Source organism: Lissotriton helveticus (assembly GCF_964261635.1).
Source record: "Lissotriton helveticus chromosome 1_1 unlocalized genomic scaffold, aLisHel1.1 SUPER_1_unloc_2, whole genome shotgun sequence".
Lineage (NCBI taxonomy): Eukaryota > Metazoa > Chordata > Amphibia > Caudata > Salamandridae > Lissotriton > Lissotriton helveticus.
The window spans coordinates 1,204,478-1,222,054 of NW_027611659.1; the positions used below are offsets into that span (position 1 = coordinate 1,204,478).

Genomic DNA, 17,577 nt, shown 5'->3' on the forward strand with positions numbered 1-17,577 from the left:
GAAATTGGACTACTGGGGTGAGAGCCCTGTTTAACCTGCAACCACAATCCTAGTCAGGACATGGCACAAGCAAACCCCAAATTAACCTGTGCTCAAACCCCAGACAGCATGACACAGATTAGTCAGACTTAAGTTGGAGGCAGTATGTAAATTATTTGTGACACACTTCAAAAAGTAAAACAGTAAAAATAAAAGTATCACACACCAGGTTAGAGGAATAGATCTATTAATAAATAAAACAAGACCAAAACGACACAAATCTATTCAGCTGAACCAGAGTTAAGAATTTGTTAAGAATACACTGGAATACACTGGAATTTAGTGCCTCAAAGCATAAAGCGCCAACTGCGGCTATCTGGTCGAACTGGACCGGGTCAACGTAATAAGTTAAGTTTAATAAGTTTAAGCTGATCGTGATGGAGCGCAGGTCGGTTCCAGTTTCACATTAGTCCAGCTGAAGTTTTACCTTCTCAAGTTTTGTTCCAAGAGTCCTGTTCACGTTGGAGGGGGTAGCGAGGAGCAAGGAGAGCATTGCGGGCAGCGATCTACATGGCCCAAGGAGCAGGCCAGGGATCGCGGATGTGTTTGCGCTGGAGATCCTCTGCGAGCGGTCGATGATGCAATGAGATAGGCTTGTGGCGGCTAGTGCTGGTCAAGCAGCGCAGTTCCGCTGCAAATAATCCCTTTCAAGGTCGCTGAAAGCCCAAACGTTTTATTTAAGAGCTCAAGAGCCGCACCAAGGGTCCAGGACTTGAGAGGCACCTCTTGGAGGTCAGGAATTCCCTGAAAATGTGCCCAGGAGCTGTTGGGAAGCCTTTTATGTGCCTGAGGCTATCACATGGACATCAGACAAGCCCTTTGAGTCACTCTGGGTCCTGGGTTCAAGATGAAGTTTCAGGTCCAGTCCTGCCCCAGGCCAGAGGGTGGATAGAAGACAGCAGGTCAGCACAGCAGGGCAGCAAATCTTCCAGAGCAGCAGTCCAGCAGACAATCCTTGTAGCTACCCAGCAGTCCTTCTTCCTGGCAGAGTATCCACAGGTCCAGAAGGGCGCTGAAGAGGTGGGGTGAAGGCCCTGTTTTTATACCCTGGTGCCCTTCTCCTAGAAGGTGGGAGTAGCTTCTGGAAAGGTTTTTTGAAGTACATGGAATTTCCTGACTCTTCTGCCAAGTTAGCTGCAATGACAATAGAGGATGATAAGGCCCTTTGTGTGAAGGCAGGGCACAGGCAATTTGGTTGCAAGTGGGGCTGTGCTCAGCTCCACCCTCCCATCCTGCCAGCCGATGGTCCATCCAGGCACGACTAATCCCTCTATTGTGTCGGTGTGGATGGAAGTAACAGAGTCTAGCTGTCAGTTACACCAAGTCATGTGACCCAAGACAGGCTGCAGGCAAAAAAGAGCTAATGGCAGAAAAATTTAATTTTTCTAAAAGTGGCATTTTCCAAACTGTAATGAAAAATACAACTTTACCATAAAAGAAGGTTTATCTTTACAATTTCATATGTACCAAACATGGCATATCATGGAATTACAGCCTATTAAATGTAATAAGGAATCCCAAATGTTATCCTATGGGAGGAGTAGGCCTCACAGTGATGAAAAACGAATTTGGGAGTTTTTCACGACTAGGACATGTAAAACTTAAAAGTACATATCCAAACTTTAAATTACACCACACCCCACCCTATGGGCTACACAGTGCCTACCTTAAGGGTGCCTTATATGTAATAAAACAGGAGTTTAAGGCAAGGGTATTTTAATGCCAAGTTGACATGGCGGTGCAGCACTGCATTAAGGCAGCATTTGCAGGCCTGGGACATAATTTAAGGTGCTACTAAATGGGTGGCAGAAGAAGTGCTGCAGAGCCATTTGTAGCATTTAATTAACAGGCGATGTGTACATGGTATCCCACTCTACAAGAGGCTAATAAGTAAATTATATCAAGAAACTTAAGGCCAACAGAAACAAAAATACAGCAAAAATTGGACTTAAGTATGCAAAACTTTTGAGGGCTTACCACCCTAAGGCCAACAGGGCTAACGCCTGTTATCAATCCACTGTGCCTCCAAGGAGAGTTGGAACTGGACAGACACTCGGCTCCAGCCATGCTAACCAGTGAGCATGGTTCAGTCAGGTGAGCACCCGTACATGGGAATCGAGGAAGCTGGCTAACAAGTTCAAGTTCAAGTTCAGGAATTTGTATAGCGCACTACTCACCCAGAGGGTCTCAAGGCGCTTGAGGGAGGGTGGGTGCATTACATATCGAATAGCCAGGTTTTTAGTTGCTTTCTGAAGGAGAGGTGGTTCTGTGTAAGTCAGAGGTGAGTGGGGAGAGAATTCCGAGTTTTGGCTGCTAAGTAGGAGAAGGATCTTCCTCCCATGGTGGATCTGTGAATGCGCGGAATTGCGGCGAGGGCTTGGTTGGATGATCGTATTTGGCGGGTGGGTGTGTAGAAGGACAGTCGTGTGTTGAGGCATTCGGGTCCTAGGTCGTAGAGGGACTTGTATGCGTGGGTGAGGAGACGGAACGTTATTCTCTTGTTGACGGGGAGCCAGTGGAGATCCTTCAGGTGACCGGAAATGTGAGCCTGACGGGGAATGTCCAGTATGAGTCTGGCTGAAGCGTTTTGGATGCGTTGGAGTTTTTTCTGTAGTTTGGCTGTGGTTCCGGCGTAAAGGGTATTTCCATAATCCAGTCGGCTGGTGACCAGTGCGTGGGTGACTGTCTTTCTTGTTTCGGTGGGGATCCAGCGGAAGATTTTTTTGAGCATGCGTAGGATGTTGAAGCATGAAGATGAGACGGCGTTGACTTGTCTGGTCATCGAGAGGGAGGAGTCTAGGATGAAGCCCAGGTTACGTGCGTGATCTGTAGGTATGGGTGCTGTACCCAGGGCCGGTGGCCACCATGAGTCGTCCCAGGCAGAGGGGGATGATCCTAGGATGAGGACTTTCGTTTTGTCCGAGTTTAGTTTTAAACGGCTGTTCTTCATCCATTCGGCTACTTATTTCATTCCTTCGTGTAAATTGGTTTTGGCAGAGTTTGGGTCTTTGGTGAGGGAGAGGATCAGCTGGGTGTCGTCTGCATAGGAGATGATGTTGCGGTTGTGGTGGCGTGCGATGGATGCGAGGGGACTCATGTATACGTTGAAGAGGGTGGGGCTGAGTGAAGATCCTTGTGGTACACCACAGATGACTTCGGTGGCCTCTGATTTGAATGGGGGGAGGCGGACTCTCTGGGTTCTTCCGGCTAGGAACGAGATGATCCAGTCCAAAGCTTTTCCTTGTATTCTGACGTTGTTGAGGCGTTGTATGAGGGTGCTATGACATACTGTGTCGAAGGCGGCGGAGAGGTCGAGTAGGATGAGGGCAACTGTTTCTCCGTTGTCCAGTAGCGTTCGGATGTCGTCTGTAGCTGCGATGAGGGTGGTTTCGGTGCTGTGTTTGGCACGGAAGCCGGACTGTGAAGGGTCCAGGGAATTGTTGGATTCCAGGAAGGCGGCGAGCTGACTATTGACTGCTTTCTTGATGACTGTGGCAGGGAATGGGAGGAGTGAGATGGGGCGGTAGTTCTTAAGTTCAGAGGGGTCTGCTGTGGGTTTCTTCAGGAGGGCGCTGAGTTTGGCATGTTTCCAGCTTTCCGGGAAGGTAGCGGAGTTGAAGGAACAGTTGATGACACCGCGGAGATGGGGTGCGATGATGGAGTCTGCTTTGTTGAAGATGTGGTGGGGACATTGGTCGGTTGGCGATCCTGAGTGAATGGAGTTCATCAGGCGGATGGTGTCCTCAGTGGTGATTGGGTTCCAGGCAAAAAGGTTGTGAGAGTGCTGTTTTGGTTCAGAGGTGGATGGAGTGGGCTATTCATCGGACTGGTTTTTAAAGCTGTTATGTATGTCGGCGATTTTGTTGTGGAAGAAAGAGGATAAAGAGTCGCAGAGGTCTTGAGAGGGAGTGATGTCGTTGGTGCCGGCGGTGGGGTTGGTAAATTCTTTGACGATGTTGAATAGTTCCTTGCTGTTGTGGGCGTTGTTGTCGAGTCGATCCTTGAATGCAGATTTCTTGGTGGATCGGATCAATTGGTGGTGTTTGTGGGTGGCGTCCTTGAAGGAGGTCTGGTTGTCAGTAGTTGGTTTTTTTCTCCAGGTTTTCTCGAGGGTACGACAAAACTTCTTGGATTTCTTAAGGTCATCGTTGAACCAGGGGGCCTTTTTGCTACTTTGTTTGATCTGGTGGTTTTTCAAGGGTGCTAAATCGTCAGCGCAGTGGGTGATCCATTGTGTGATTTTGGTGGCAGCTTGGTTTGGGTCCGCTGATATGGCAGGAGGGTTTTGGTTAAGCGATGTGAAGAGTTGGTCGGTGGTGATTTTGTTCCAGTTTCTTCGAGGAATAGGTTGTGGGGGGTTGTGGGTCGTGGTCTTTTTGTAGCTGAAGTGAACGCAGTTGTGGTCCGTCCAATGGAGAGCTGTGGTGTGATCGAAGGAGATGTGTTGCTGGAGGTGAACATAGGGTCGAGCGTGTGTCCGGCAAGGTGGGTGGGGGTGTCAACAAGTTGTTTGAGTCCGAGATTGGCCAGGTTGTCCAGAAGGGTGGTGGTGTTGCTGTCGTTTTTCTTTTCCAGGTGGAAGTTGAGGTCTCCCAGTAGAATGTAGTTCTCGGAGGTGAGGGCATGTGGGCTGATGAAGTCGGTGATGTCTTCGTTGAATTGTGTGCGGGTTCCTGGTGGTCTGTAGATGAGGGTGCCTCTAAGTGTGGTCTTGGGGTCGGTGTGGATCTGGAAGTGGAGGTGTTCGACGGTCATGAGGTTATCGTCAGAGCTGGTCGTGATTCTGATGGTATTCTTATGGACGATGGCGATGCCTCCTCCTGTTTGGTTAGTGCGGTCTTTTTGGATGATCTTGTAAGCGTCCGGGATGGCTATGGCGATGTCGGGTGCTGATGAGGCGTTCATCCAGGTTTCTGTAAGGAAGGCGACGTCCGGCGATGCAGTGTCGAGTAGGTCCCAGAGTTCCGTGGCGTGTCTGTGGATCGAGCGGGTGTTCAGCAGGATGCACTTCAGGTGGTTGGAGTTAGAGCTGTGTTTGGAGGTAGTCGATTTGGTGTGGGTCCTGGTGCAGGCGAACTTGTTGGAGAGCTTGCAGGAGTGGCAGGCGAATGGACCATGGGTGTGTCCTGGGGCAGCTTCGCAGCATTGTGGTGTGCGTCCGGGGTTAAGGGCAAAGAGGGTAGCGGCGTCATACGTTATGCAGGAGGAGTGGGGTTTGCGAGGACCAGGGGGTCTGGCGCTGGGCGCGGTCCAGGCACGGACGGGCGTAGACGGGCTTACCTTTGGTGCACCTTCGGCGCGCATAGGGCGCGACCGCTGCGCATCAACGCTGCGCGCAAAAGCATCTGTCATATGTGGATGGTGGAGGGGGGTGGGGCGTGGGCGGTAGCGGGGTGGAGAGACGGGCTGAGGCAACAACAACAACAAAATGGCAGAAACAAAAGGAAAGCGAAACAGGGCGAGACTGTGGCACAAACTAAGCTGACTGTATGGGCAGATGCACAATCGGGCAAAGATTACTTCAAAAATTAAATTAATGCGAGCAGAGCAATGCGAGCGCTACAGTTACAATGCAGGCAATGGCGCACAATCGCACTGAGATAGCGCTACAGGTACAGACAATGGCAGCAGAGCGAGCGGTGCTTTAAATTATCCTGAAAGCGCTACGGTACCACGGAGCCTCGTCAGCAGATTGGAGCACTACGATGTCACAGTGCCTTGGGAGCGTGGGGGGTGGCAGGCAAGAATTCTCCTTAAGACCCGGTGGTGGGATAGAGCCATCACCTTCAATTTGAATTTAGTTAGGAGTGAGAGAAACTCCATGGTATGTGGGCCCAACAAAGTGGCTGGTTCATTTGTGTTTTTCTAAAAAAGTGAGAGACGCTTGGCAAGAGTGGGACTTCTATGACGTTTATGGTTTTTTTGGTTTACATTGCGGTTTGGGGCGTACTTGTAACAGAGAAAGGAGGGCAGGGTCAGAGAATATACCCAGAGTACTCTCATAAGTGAAAGAGAAATAGGAAAAGACAGAACCAATAGAAGAAAGGTGAAAGTAAAGCACAAGGAATTACATCGGAAAGGCACAGAAGAGAAACTTTCCTGACCTTGTTTCTTTTCTGAGGGTCTCCAGTCCCACATAAGAGAGAAGCTTAGAAGTAAAAGAAGATAAGGACCTTACAAGAGAAGAAGATACAAGATACAACATACAAACATTTAAAGTCACAGCATTCAGGAAAAAAACATTCTGACAAAATACCTATTACAGCTACCAAGTCTCACCTCCAAAATATTGGCCTGTTGCATGATATATATTGTATACCACGTTGATAAATTTGTACAAAGGATTTTCTCTTCTTTTTTTTCAGACTCCAATAATAAAGGCAAATCATGTAGAGCAAACGTGGAAGGTAAGATAAATACATTATTAAGTTCCACTTCCTTTGTATTCCTAAGGATACGAGGAAAAATAATTTACGTTTTTTGTAAATGATTCAGCGTCCTAAACCATCCTGTTATGGTACTTGTCATTGTAATTTCCTGTTAAGGAAGATTCTGTGTGCCCACCTGCCAGCTCAATGACCCACCTCCCACCCGGCTGTTTGTACATCAGGTGAACATCAGGTCATGTAACCATCTGGACGCGATTCTTCTCCTCCCAACTCACGATTCAAGAATTAAAACTGAAAGATGAGTGAAGAGCAAAGGAGGGTGGAAAACTCAAGAGAGAGATGGAGGGATGGGTAGAGTGGGTAGAACTGGCAGAGCACGGTTAGGGTGGGCAGGCTGAAGGAACAGAGGTCAGAATTGGGCTGGGGTGAAGGGAAGACTGGAGGTAAGAGGGCAACAGGGATAAGAGAAAAAGAGAAAGTAGATATACTAGAATAAAGCAGTCAGCCTAGGAGAAATGGGGGCAGAATCAAAGGAGAAAACAGGCAGACTGGTGGAAAGTCAGCAAGGGTAAGTGGGCAGAATAGGGTGAAGGCCCTGGTTACTTACCAGTAATCTTCATTTTTTCAATTCCTTATTCCTCGTTACATTACTTACTACTTGTAGTTATCCCCCCTTTCTAAGGATATTTGAGGACAGTATTGCTCTAAAGGTTGGTCCCCAGTTTATTCCTGAAGTGAATTTCTTCCTCTCTTTCTTCCTTTAACTCTGAATCTCTTGGATGTGGTAAGAGCAGTTAAGAATTATTAGTCCGGATCGGCTGAACTTAGAATGAGTGTCTCCCTTCTTGTCAATTTCAGCCAGGTCAACAGAGGGAAACATTCCCTTTCCATGTTATCTGTTGGATTAGGAGGTAATCTCTTTTTCATATAGAAAAGTTCATGTTGAGTGGCCTGGTTCCTTTCAGCAATCTCCAGCCTGGGGGCGGCTCCTCTAGGGCTGCGGGGTGGGGCCCCCTCCTCCGATGTTTGTGCTGCTGCGTCCTGGCCTCTCATTCCACTGTTGTTGATGATCACACGTAGAGCTTGTCTCAGAGGACAGCATTGCAATGTGGAGCTGCCATTCTTACATCTAAACCTAGATAGAGCTGATATCCCCTTGCCCGGCAGATGCATACATGTTTTCAGTTATTAAAATTGTTGTTGCATGAATTTCCTCATCTCTTATCTGTTATGCTTCGGTGTTTCTGCAATTAGAAAGGAATGGGGCGAGGAATGGATGAGGAGGTAATGCCTGGATTATTCACTGGTAATCTTCATAACTCTGATTTCTTATTCCTCATCCTATTACTTACGTCCCTCCCTTCCTCCCTCCTTTTAGGTCTCGCCTACGCAGCGAGATATATATGAGGGGGTTTACCCAAACATAGTCACTGACCTGGGTTCTAATAGTACTAGGAGGAAGGGGTCCCAGTGTGAACAGGAATTAATAAACACAAATCACGAACTAAAATTCACAAAACAAATCATGTATCCACACTGCTTTAATTCATAATGGGATAAAGTATAATCAATACACAAAGCAATTTTATATGCAATATAGGACGGTTGCGTGGTGCCCAGGTGGGAGGCAAGGAAAAGGAAGTGAGAGTCAAAGTGAGGATGTGAGGATAGAAAGAATTGGTGACAATAAAATCAGACAATTAGCAATATTATGTTTACGAGTTAAATACGAAACATGGTGACCGGAGGTTCAGGCATATAAATGAGATGGCATACTTCACAAAGTACAATAATTGTTACAATGATGGCGTGAAGTTGACAAAAAGGAAAAGTAGTAGTCGACGTTTTGACCCTCTATATGCTGGGATCAGTTGTGCCCTTGCTGTGAGGTCTTCTTCAGGACCAAACGGGGGTGGGGGCAGGCAACCTAATGAGAATAGATAAAGGGAACATATATTATTCAACGGAATGAGAGTCAAGCGAAAATCAGGGTCAGCGCACTATGGACGCTGCTTAGGAAAGAGAGCTGTAGCCATCGATTGCCTTTTTCAGGCTAAAACGTGCACGCGTTCTATTGCCTTCAATGGCAACTCGTGCACGTACGGCGATTTCCTTGCGGGAGCGCGCGGCGCCATGTGTTAGTAATCACCACAAACACATGGTGCCCCCGGCTCGCTCCTCAAGGGAAAAGCTTTGGTTGCTCTGGGCCGCACTCCCTTCAACCTTCCCACTGTTAGCGCAATGCACCCGTGCTTGTTAAACACTTCTTGTAAGAAGAAACGTACCTCATTCATTCAGGACATTCCAGTGACGTTCTGAAACTTAATTTTCAGTTTTTCTTTTTGTTCACACAGCAGGGAGATGCTTTGGAAGAAGAAATAATTTCCCAAGTCTCACTGTCTCTTTAAAATTGCTCCTGCTTTGAGAACAGTGTATTTGATGTAAACCCAAATTGATGTGAATGTTTCCACGAACATAGGGGCATATTACCAAGGGCCTAATCGCCGTTTAGCTGCACTTTTCGCCGCTAAAGAGGCAATATTTATATCGCCCTATCTGCAAGCTGTCGCTAACAGCAGTTAGCGACAGCTTTCTGATGAAAGCGACCGGTTTGGATGCTGCTTTGCATGTCAGCGATATTTATCACTAATGACATGCAAAGTAGGCGTTCCCGACCAACAGACCTGCAAAACAGCCACTAACAGGCCTGTCACCTATTAGCAAGGACGCCCTGGCCCCGGTTAGCAACGTAAAAAGTCGTGCTAACCGGGGTCATTGCTGTTTTTTAAACACCTGCTAATATCAGGAGTTAGCAATACCTAACATGGGGGGTGGAGTATGCTGATACGACCACAGGGTTGTATCAACAAGGTTTTCCACCTTCCCCATGCTACATCGCTGCTTTTCTCGCGATGTTGGCCCTTCCCTACCGCTATCGCTGGAATATATATCACCATGGCGCTAATTGTTGCTAATACAGCGTTAGTGTGGTGATATATTCCAGCGATAACTGGCGATGGAAGTATTTGCACTAAGCGCGCTCTGCGATATTTTTCGCAGCTTCTTGATAATATGGCCCATAATCATTCCACCGGTTTTTCTATTCCATTTTAGAATTTGATGTTTGTATTTCCATCTGCTGATAAATGCTTTCCCTGAATTCTTGTAGTTTGAGATGTTTACTTAATTTGAGCGAATGAATCGAGTTTGCAAGGTGTGGTCTTGAAGACTTTTCAAGGCCTAATTTGAGTAAGACATTTTAGTTGGTAATGTGTTTTACTTCGATTACACCTAATCCTTGGCATCCTTCACTATCCGGGTCAAAAGCTAAGAAAAGTTCGGAATCCAAATGTAAATTCTTAGTGTGTGCATAGAATGAACAAAAAGAAACTGTGTGTTTCACATATGGAATTTAGATGCTTTTTAGGTCGCGCCTGCATGAGCATGCGGTAATACATGCACTTCCGCTTGTGGTACTTATGTGTTCTATAATGGGCTTGGAACTCATCCATTGCCTCCCATTCATTTCCATCCCTGTCACTCTTCTTTGCTACCTTCTAGTTGAGAAGTGCTTGACATGCGTCATTTCCTTTTCTTTCGGTGATGCATAGACCAAGTACAGATTAAGTTGAATTAGTCTCCTTCCGCTGGCCATCTGTTGCTCACACTGTGTTTCAAGTACTATTTCTTTAATTTTTTTTAAAAAAAGCAATCTGACGGAGTTAACGTTGGCCGAGTCATAGTGCTTTTAAAATAAAAATACATATATAGTACAAAATCGTCCCGAGGTCATTGGAGCGCTTATATGAGCACCAGATTGCATTACACAAGATAAGATTAATTTATTTCCTTTTTTTTAGGTCTCGCCTACGCAGCGTGCATTTGCTGCATAGGAAACCTTTAGCTATTGTACAGCTCTTTTTCCAAGCACATACTCGTGCTTGTTCGGCATACAGCTTGCGGGAGTGCGCAGCGGTGCGCTACAAGCACAAGTGTGCGCTTGGATAAAGAGCAAACAGGTGATGGTTAGCGAGCGCGCGCGTGCCTGCAATCCACCCCACACCTCCCACTTGTTTACTTCTTCAAGTCTGAAGGCTCAAGCACGCCCAGGTGCACGAGTTGTCTCCTGTGTGTGCGCGCGTGCACTCCCCCCACCCCTCCCACTTGTTAACTTTGCCTCCCAATGGAACTTAAGATACTTAATATACTGCGCTTCTTCATGTGACACTGCACTGAGAGCATGGCCAGCTGACGGCACTTGCATTTTTAACTTGTTTACTTGTTCTATATGTGAAATCGGCATCACGCTGTCTCCATTGTAGGAAGCATTGTGTACTAAGCATAGGGAGTACCTTCCTGATTTCAAAGGTTGTCGTACTATGAGTGTACGGTGGATACTTGCCAAAGCACATGGGCATTGTGAGATGAGTTGGGAGGAGGCGGCGTTCATGTATCCATCTTCTTTCACGTAGTCCTCATTATTTTGTTATCGTGTGCACCTTTCCTCGTCCCAATGACCGCCAGTTGTAGGTGCCCTGTTATATATTGTTTCGTGCCCAGGCTGCACCTCTTCTCTTTTAGGGTCTCCTACTTCTGCTGCCTGCACTGTAATTAATCTGTGTGCGAGATGAGCTTGGAAAACAGCTGTGCCTATGCTACTGTCCATGCCACACATGTTATGTGCATGAGAAACTTGTGCAGTGTTTGATCTGTGTTTGCATAACTTGCACTACCCCTGCTATACCTCTTCAGTGTTTGATGGAAGCTTGTACTGCTGATGCTTGTGTGGTACCTGCTGCATGTTATAGAGACTTGCAGTTCACTATACGAAGCCCCATTGATGGTCTTTGCCACTGCTTGTTTGTTAAATATTTGGAGATAGAAGCTGTCAGTTCCTCAGATAGCGGGCAAGTCCTCTAGGAGCTACGTGAGGCTGGCATCGAGCTGGTATATTGAAGTAACTTTCAGACCTTCCTCCACCTCCCCATGCGGCCTTGCTTCCTTTACATGCAGTGTTTTGTACATTGATCTCACTATTGGCTGTAACATTTAATTCACCTTCCCATTGTATTGCTGGTGCATTCCTTCCTCCATAGTTTGGAAAAAACCTCATAAATGATAGTTCATTGGTCCTGAGGTTTCAGGAACTGCCTTCTGAAGCACGCTTTCACACATTCGATATACACAGTTTGTGAATGTCACTTTATTACAGTTATGCTGTTAACCTCGCAGGGTTTGGGAAGTCGTATTATCAGATTAAAGCTCAAGTACGTGTGCTTTCCTATGCCACCATTCGAATTAATGTTATTAGCCGATTTTATGTCAAGTGCTGTGGGTTGCTGTCCTATACATACCTTTAACTATTTATTACTTTCAGTTGGGTTTGTTCAATTGATTTAGTTGGAATAAATCAACAATGCAAGTACCACAATGCATTGGGTTGGTAAATGAAAGCACCAACACGTTAACATGTGAGCATGTTATTGCAGGAAAGAAAATATATTTTCTCAAGGGAGTGTCTGCTCTGTTAATGAGGGGTTGTCACATGACCACAGGAGGTTCACCTGAAGAACAAGCATTGGCATAGCCAATAGGTCTCGCCTTTGGGACCTTATAAGTATTTAGTTATGCAGCACAATATCCTTACTGCAACAACATTAACTGTTGCATCGCTAAACACTTACAATGTCCCAAAGGCGAGACATATTGGCTATGCCAAAGCTTGTTTTATGTTGGAGACTTTATAGAGGCTTGGTACATCAGGATGAGTGGTAAGCACTGGTCCCTGTAAGGTGCATGAGCATGCGCACCTCTGTCCCCCCGAGCGTGCTGTGTTTTGTGTTAAGCGTGCACACACATCACATCCCGAGAGAGCGTTCGGGCCATAGTTTTAAAACGCTCCTGCACTTGCTGCATTTCTTTTATGTTAAATACAGCCCATGACGGGCGATCAGGTTAACATAAATACTTTCTCAAATGCCCACTATCAGTCCCGAAGCTCTATTTAGAAAAGAAATGCCCTGGTAAATCTGTCCCCTGATAAAGTTGTTGGAGGTTATTTAAAAAAAGAGAAAGCTTAAGAAAGAGGTGCTTGGTAAGGGTGACATTGGTGAGTTTCTCTCACCATAATAGCAACTAGTAATGAATGGGACGAGAAATGGTTGAGGAGGTAATGTAAAGACTGTGGAAAGAGAGCAGATTCACGGTAATGAGGGGTGTAGTTTCTCTGGTACTTACCGGTAATCTTCATTACTCCAAGTCATAGTCTTCCTCGCCACAGTCCTTAAGTCGAGAGCACCTCATGACTAGTGCACAGCATTCACCTGTAAAAATACAAAAAACTATTGCTATGATGCCCACACAAAAATTGCCCCCACCCTCAGGGAACGAGAGAACTAATGCAGAACTGTGGAAAGAAGACTATGACTCAGAGTCAAAAGTTTACTGGTAAGTAACTGAGTCATTACCTACCTCTTCCGTCTTTGTTGCCACACTCTTTACATCATGAGCGCACACCCAAGCCATATTTAAAAAATCAAAAGAGACAGAAACAATGCAACACCCAGGGCCTGAGTCACAAAGATAAACCTCTCTTTTTGTGTACAGTTGTGCTTGTTTACTATTCACAAAGGGATTTGCAAGTAGCATCTCTACGAGTTTGGACTCTCCACACATAAAAAGACCCATCTTTTTATGTAAGTATAACTTTACCTTTGTGAATCAGCCCCAATGTGATTATTCAAGACACCAATATCAGAGACACACAAATAAACATATCCCACTGCAGAAAGCACATATGAACTGAAGCAAGTGGAGTAAACTTCACCCAATAGTAATTAATTTAAAATGGGAAATGAAAGTATGATGGTCAGATCAAATGGCTGCTGTGCATATATCTTTGAGCGAAGACCCCTTAAAAGCTGCCCATGAGGAAGAGACCGCCCCAGTGGAATGTCCCTGAACCTCAGAAGGAAAGGAAAGACACGCCCTTTGGTGAGCCAAAGCAGTCGCTGTTTTAATCCACCTACGAAGTGTGGAAACAGTACGCTTAGGACCAGATTTGCTTGAGCGCACGAGTTAAGATGGCCACAGCTCGATGAGCTCCTCACCACGTCTGCCCTTCATCGTCGATTCCTGCAATTAAGGAGCCAGAATTAAAATGAATTATGCCGGCAGTAGCGTTTTAACGCTTTTGCTTGCCAGTGGGATGCTTGTCTAGTTCCTCTTCGCGGCAGAAGGAGTCTTTTTCCTCTCCTGTTTCTTCATCGGTCTTCTATCACAGGTACAGCTGAGTCTTCCAGTCAGGGGGGCAGAGCAACATTCTGGAAAGGGCGAGGCTGTAGCCTAGTCACTCCCACAGTCAGATTTAGCTGCTGCATCTCCTTCTCCTGAAAGGTCTTCCTTTTTATAAATATATCCTGAAATTTATATTATATTTGGTTGCAGAATTTAAATTTTTGGAAGTATGGAGAGCAAAACTACACGTTCAATATAACAAAAGGAGGCAAAATATTTCTCCACCTCCGGTTAAATAAAAAATGGTAGATTCTAGTGAACCTTCTTTGGCTTTACTACTTGATGAGATTCATGCAATTCATTCTAGCACAGATACTATTGATTCTGCAATTAAAAATTTACAAAAAGACATGGCTAGTCTATCAATGGAAATATCTGACAACACAATTAAAATTCAGGACAATAAAGTTAAACTTAGTTTCTCACAGCTTGTAGCAAAAATACCTCCTATGTCTAACCTTCTTCTGGAATTGGAAAATCGTAATAGAAAGTATAAATTGCGTATTTTTTACTTACCAGAAGACGTGGAGGGTAATGATTGTAGGTTATGCTTGGAGAATTTGTTACATGGCCTCCTACAGATAAAGTTTCTAGAGAAATTTGAAATTGATAAGGCACACAGCTGCTTCAGAACGACCAAGTACGATGCATGCGTCAACCTGCCAGAGCAACTCAGAGAATCCGAGACAAAAAAGCTTTCCGAGACAGCCATTGGGGGCCCAATTTACCTGGGGCCCTCTGAATCGGTCTCAGGGGTGCACATAAATCTCCCTGATCCAACCATGCACACCGTGTTGGGCACCATTGGGTGCCCACCACAGAGTGCCCGCTTTTCCCCAACCACCTGTTTTTTGCTATGGGAGTCTGTGTACGCATCGCTACACAGGCTTCCATAGACTTCAGTGGGAGTCCGACCGACCCGAGTCTGTCAGCGCACAATTGCATCGTACTCAGTCGGACAGAGGCCCGGAGCCCGATTCGCTCGGAAAGCCCTCCAGGACCGAGCCGTCCGGATGGCTTTTCCAGCGGGATCATAATCGACACCTGAGTATTGATACGAACAGCAGCAAGTAAAACAAAAAAAAAAGTAAGGCTGCGGGTAACAGGGGGTCAAATGCGGACCCCCAAAGTCCAGCTCCGGGAGCTATTGCGAGCCGGAAGCTCCGACTCAATCCTGCTGTCTGAATCGAGCATCGTACTGGATCGGTCGGAATTCGCCTCCATTGCGCGCCACGGTTAGCTTACAGCCGAGACGTACGGAGCGGTTTGGACCCGGAAACGATTTGGATGGAGATTTCACGCTTGTCTGCATTGTACTTCGATGTCCGGACCCGTGTACGAACCAGATGGAAATTCAGCCTCCGAATCCAACCCGCTAATGCCGAACCCGATTCGGAGCCCTTCCGCCCGAGATCAGAATCGGCCCCTATATGTGACCCTTTATTAGACAGATTATCACAAACTAAATATCGACAACCTAGAGCTTTTTTTTTACTCTAAAGTCATTTTTTAAAATATTGAAGTTGGTTGATATTTGGCCGTTGCATCATCCTACTGAGAACATTTTTACTTTTTTTCAAGGCCTCATAGCTCTTATTCTAGATTAGATTATTTATTAGTTTCTCGCAAATGAATTCACTCAGTCACCTCACCACATTGCTATAATATTGATATTTCTGACCATGGTGTTATTTCTATGGTTCTACAATTTAGAATTCTCAAGCTCATTCTAGATGGCTTATGAATGCACATATTGTTAATAAATAATAAAGCAAACATTTAATCAGCACTTCAGGATTATTTTACTTTTAACCCAGAAGTCTCTGCATCCATGGTAACTCGATGGGATGCCCTTAACGCATACATTAAAGGGACATTCATTTCTCTTATGGCTCGTAAAAAGAAATCATTCAATTTTAAAATTATAAGAATTGGACAAACAAATTGCAACATTTGGGAGACTTTTCATATCATCTAAAAACCCCCATTTAAAATAAAATTGCAAACGCTGCGTTATGAGTTTAACTAAATATTAAGTAGAAGAGCTGGTATACAACTTTCTCATTCTAAAGCCAAGTTTTGTTTTAATGCTAATAGATTTGGAAGGCTCCTGGCAAACTATTACGTATTAAAAAAGATGAAACTCAAATAAATTCAATTAATGGTTGCAATGGAAAGATTGCATTATCCCAAAATGGATATTGTTAATGAATTTCTAATTTATTACTGAACCTTACCTAATAAACCTAATTTAGAAGACACTTCCCTAATTGATCACTTTTTACGTAAATGTTGATTACCTAAAGTTTCTCAGTTAACTAAAGATAAATTAGACTCTCCAATTAGTATGGAAGGGTAAATCTCCAGGTCCTGATGGAATTCCAGCGGAATTTTATAAAGAATTTGCCTTGCAAATTATTCCTCATTTATTTAAATGTTTCACCTTTTTTGGTGCTTCAGGCTCAACTTCTGGTTCTTTTACTGGAGCTTTGATTATATTTCTTCCAAAACCTAACAAAGATACGCCCATTGTATCAAATTAAATCAAGATTGTAACCTCTAAGCTAAAATTATTGCAACCAGATTGACCTCCATACTAGATTTCCTTATTCATCCTGATCAGTCTGGTTTCCTGAAAAATAGATATCCTGTCAATAACATAGTCCTGGCTGTACTAACAGCAAAATCAAACCCACTCAGGAGTCGTGTGATGGGCTGGCTCTCTTCTTCCAAGAAAAAATTAACAAGATCGTGGAAGGCCTGAAAGATGTGACCCTATCCACGCCTTTGGACCAGGAAAAGATATTTAACAACAACCTTAACTGGGACAGTGACTCTAACTCGGCTGTCCGTAAGGTCATCTTGGATGAATTCACGATGCCTTTGGAAGAGTAGTTTGCCCGAGTGGCCCTTGGAATCTCCTCCGGGTCACCCTTGGATCCTATTCCCCATAAGATAATGAAAGAACTTGCATTAGAGATATTTCCTATCCTACGTCAGCTGTGCTGCCAATCCCTCAATAATGGAGTGGTGCCACCGAGCTGGAAGCAGGCTATTATTATGCCGCTCCTGAAAAAATCCACACTGGAACCAGGCTGCCATAAGAACTATAGGCCAATTTCCCTCTTACCATACCCAGTCATGATCCTGGAATGTTTGGTTAGTAGGGCGCTGTCCCTCTTTCTGGAGACAACAATAAATTGGAAGAGGAGCAATTTGGGTTCAGGCCTGGTCACGGAATGGAGACAGCCTTGGTGACTGTCTTAGATAACCTTCGAATGCGGCATTCGATACGGTCAACCATGATATACTTCTTTCGAGGCTGGAAACCCTAGGAGTGACAGGTGTGGCATTGAGATGGATGCACTCCTACCTATCTGATAGATGGCAAGCAGTAGCGCTTCCACCGTATCAATCAGAGTTTGTAAAAAATGAACACGGGGTACCTCAGGGGTCCTCAATCGGCCCTATTCTGTTCAATGCATTTATGCGACCACTGTTAGAGATTATTAAAACGCACAACATCAGCGTAGTCAACTACGCCGATGACACCCAGCTTATGGTGTCCCTGGATGGCGTCCAGGCAGATTCCCTGGAAAGCTTTCATGCCTGTATGCTTGAAATGGTGAAATGGCTGAGGGACAACTCGCTTCAATTTCACAGCGAGAAAACAGAGATTCTACACTGTAAAGTGGGGGCGATCCCTCGAGTACTTCCAACTGATTTTTTGCCAATAACCACAGATGGCCCGTTGACACCTGTGAGCACAGTACGTAATCTGGGGGTCAGTCTTAATGAAAAGCTGAATCTGGCGTCCCATGTCAACAAACTGGTGGGAGGCTGCTGTACTCTC

The 17,577-nt window shown here is 45.3% G+C and overlaps 1 protein-coding gene across 2 annotated transcripts in view; it reads left to right on the plus strand.

The window, feature by feature from the left end:
• Positions 1–17,577, plus strand: part of LOC144805716 (pyrin-like) — a 190,031-nt gene that overhangs the window by 127,664 nt on the left and 44,790 nt on the right. For both annotated transcript variants that reach the window (XM_078672216.1, XM_078672215.1), the window contains one exon: positions 6,405–6,446. In XM_078672216.1, the coding sequence (XP_078528342.1) occupies positions 6,405–6,446 (42 nt within the window). The remainder of the gene's footprint in view (positions 1–6,404; positions 6,447–17,577) is intronic.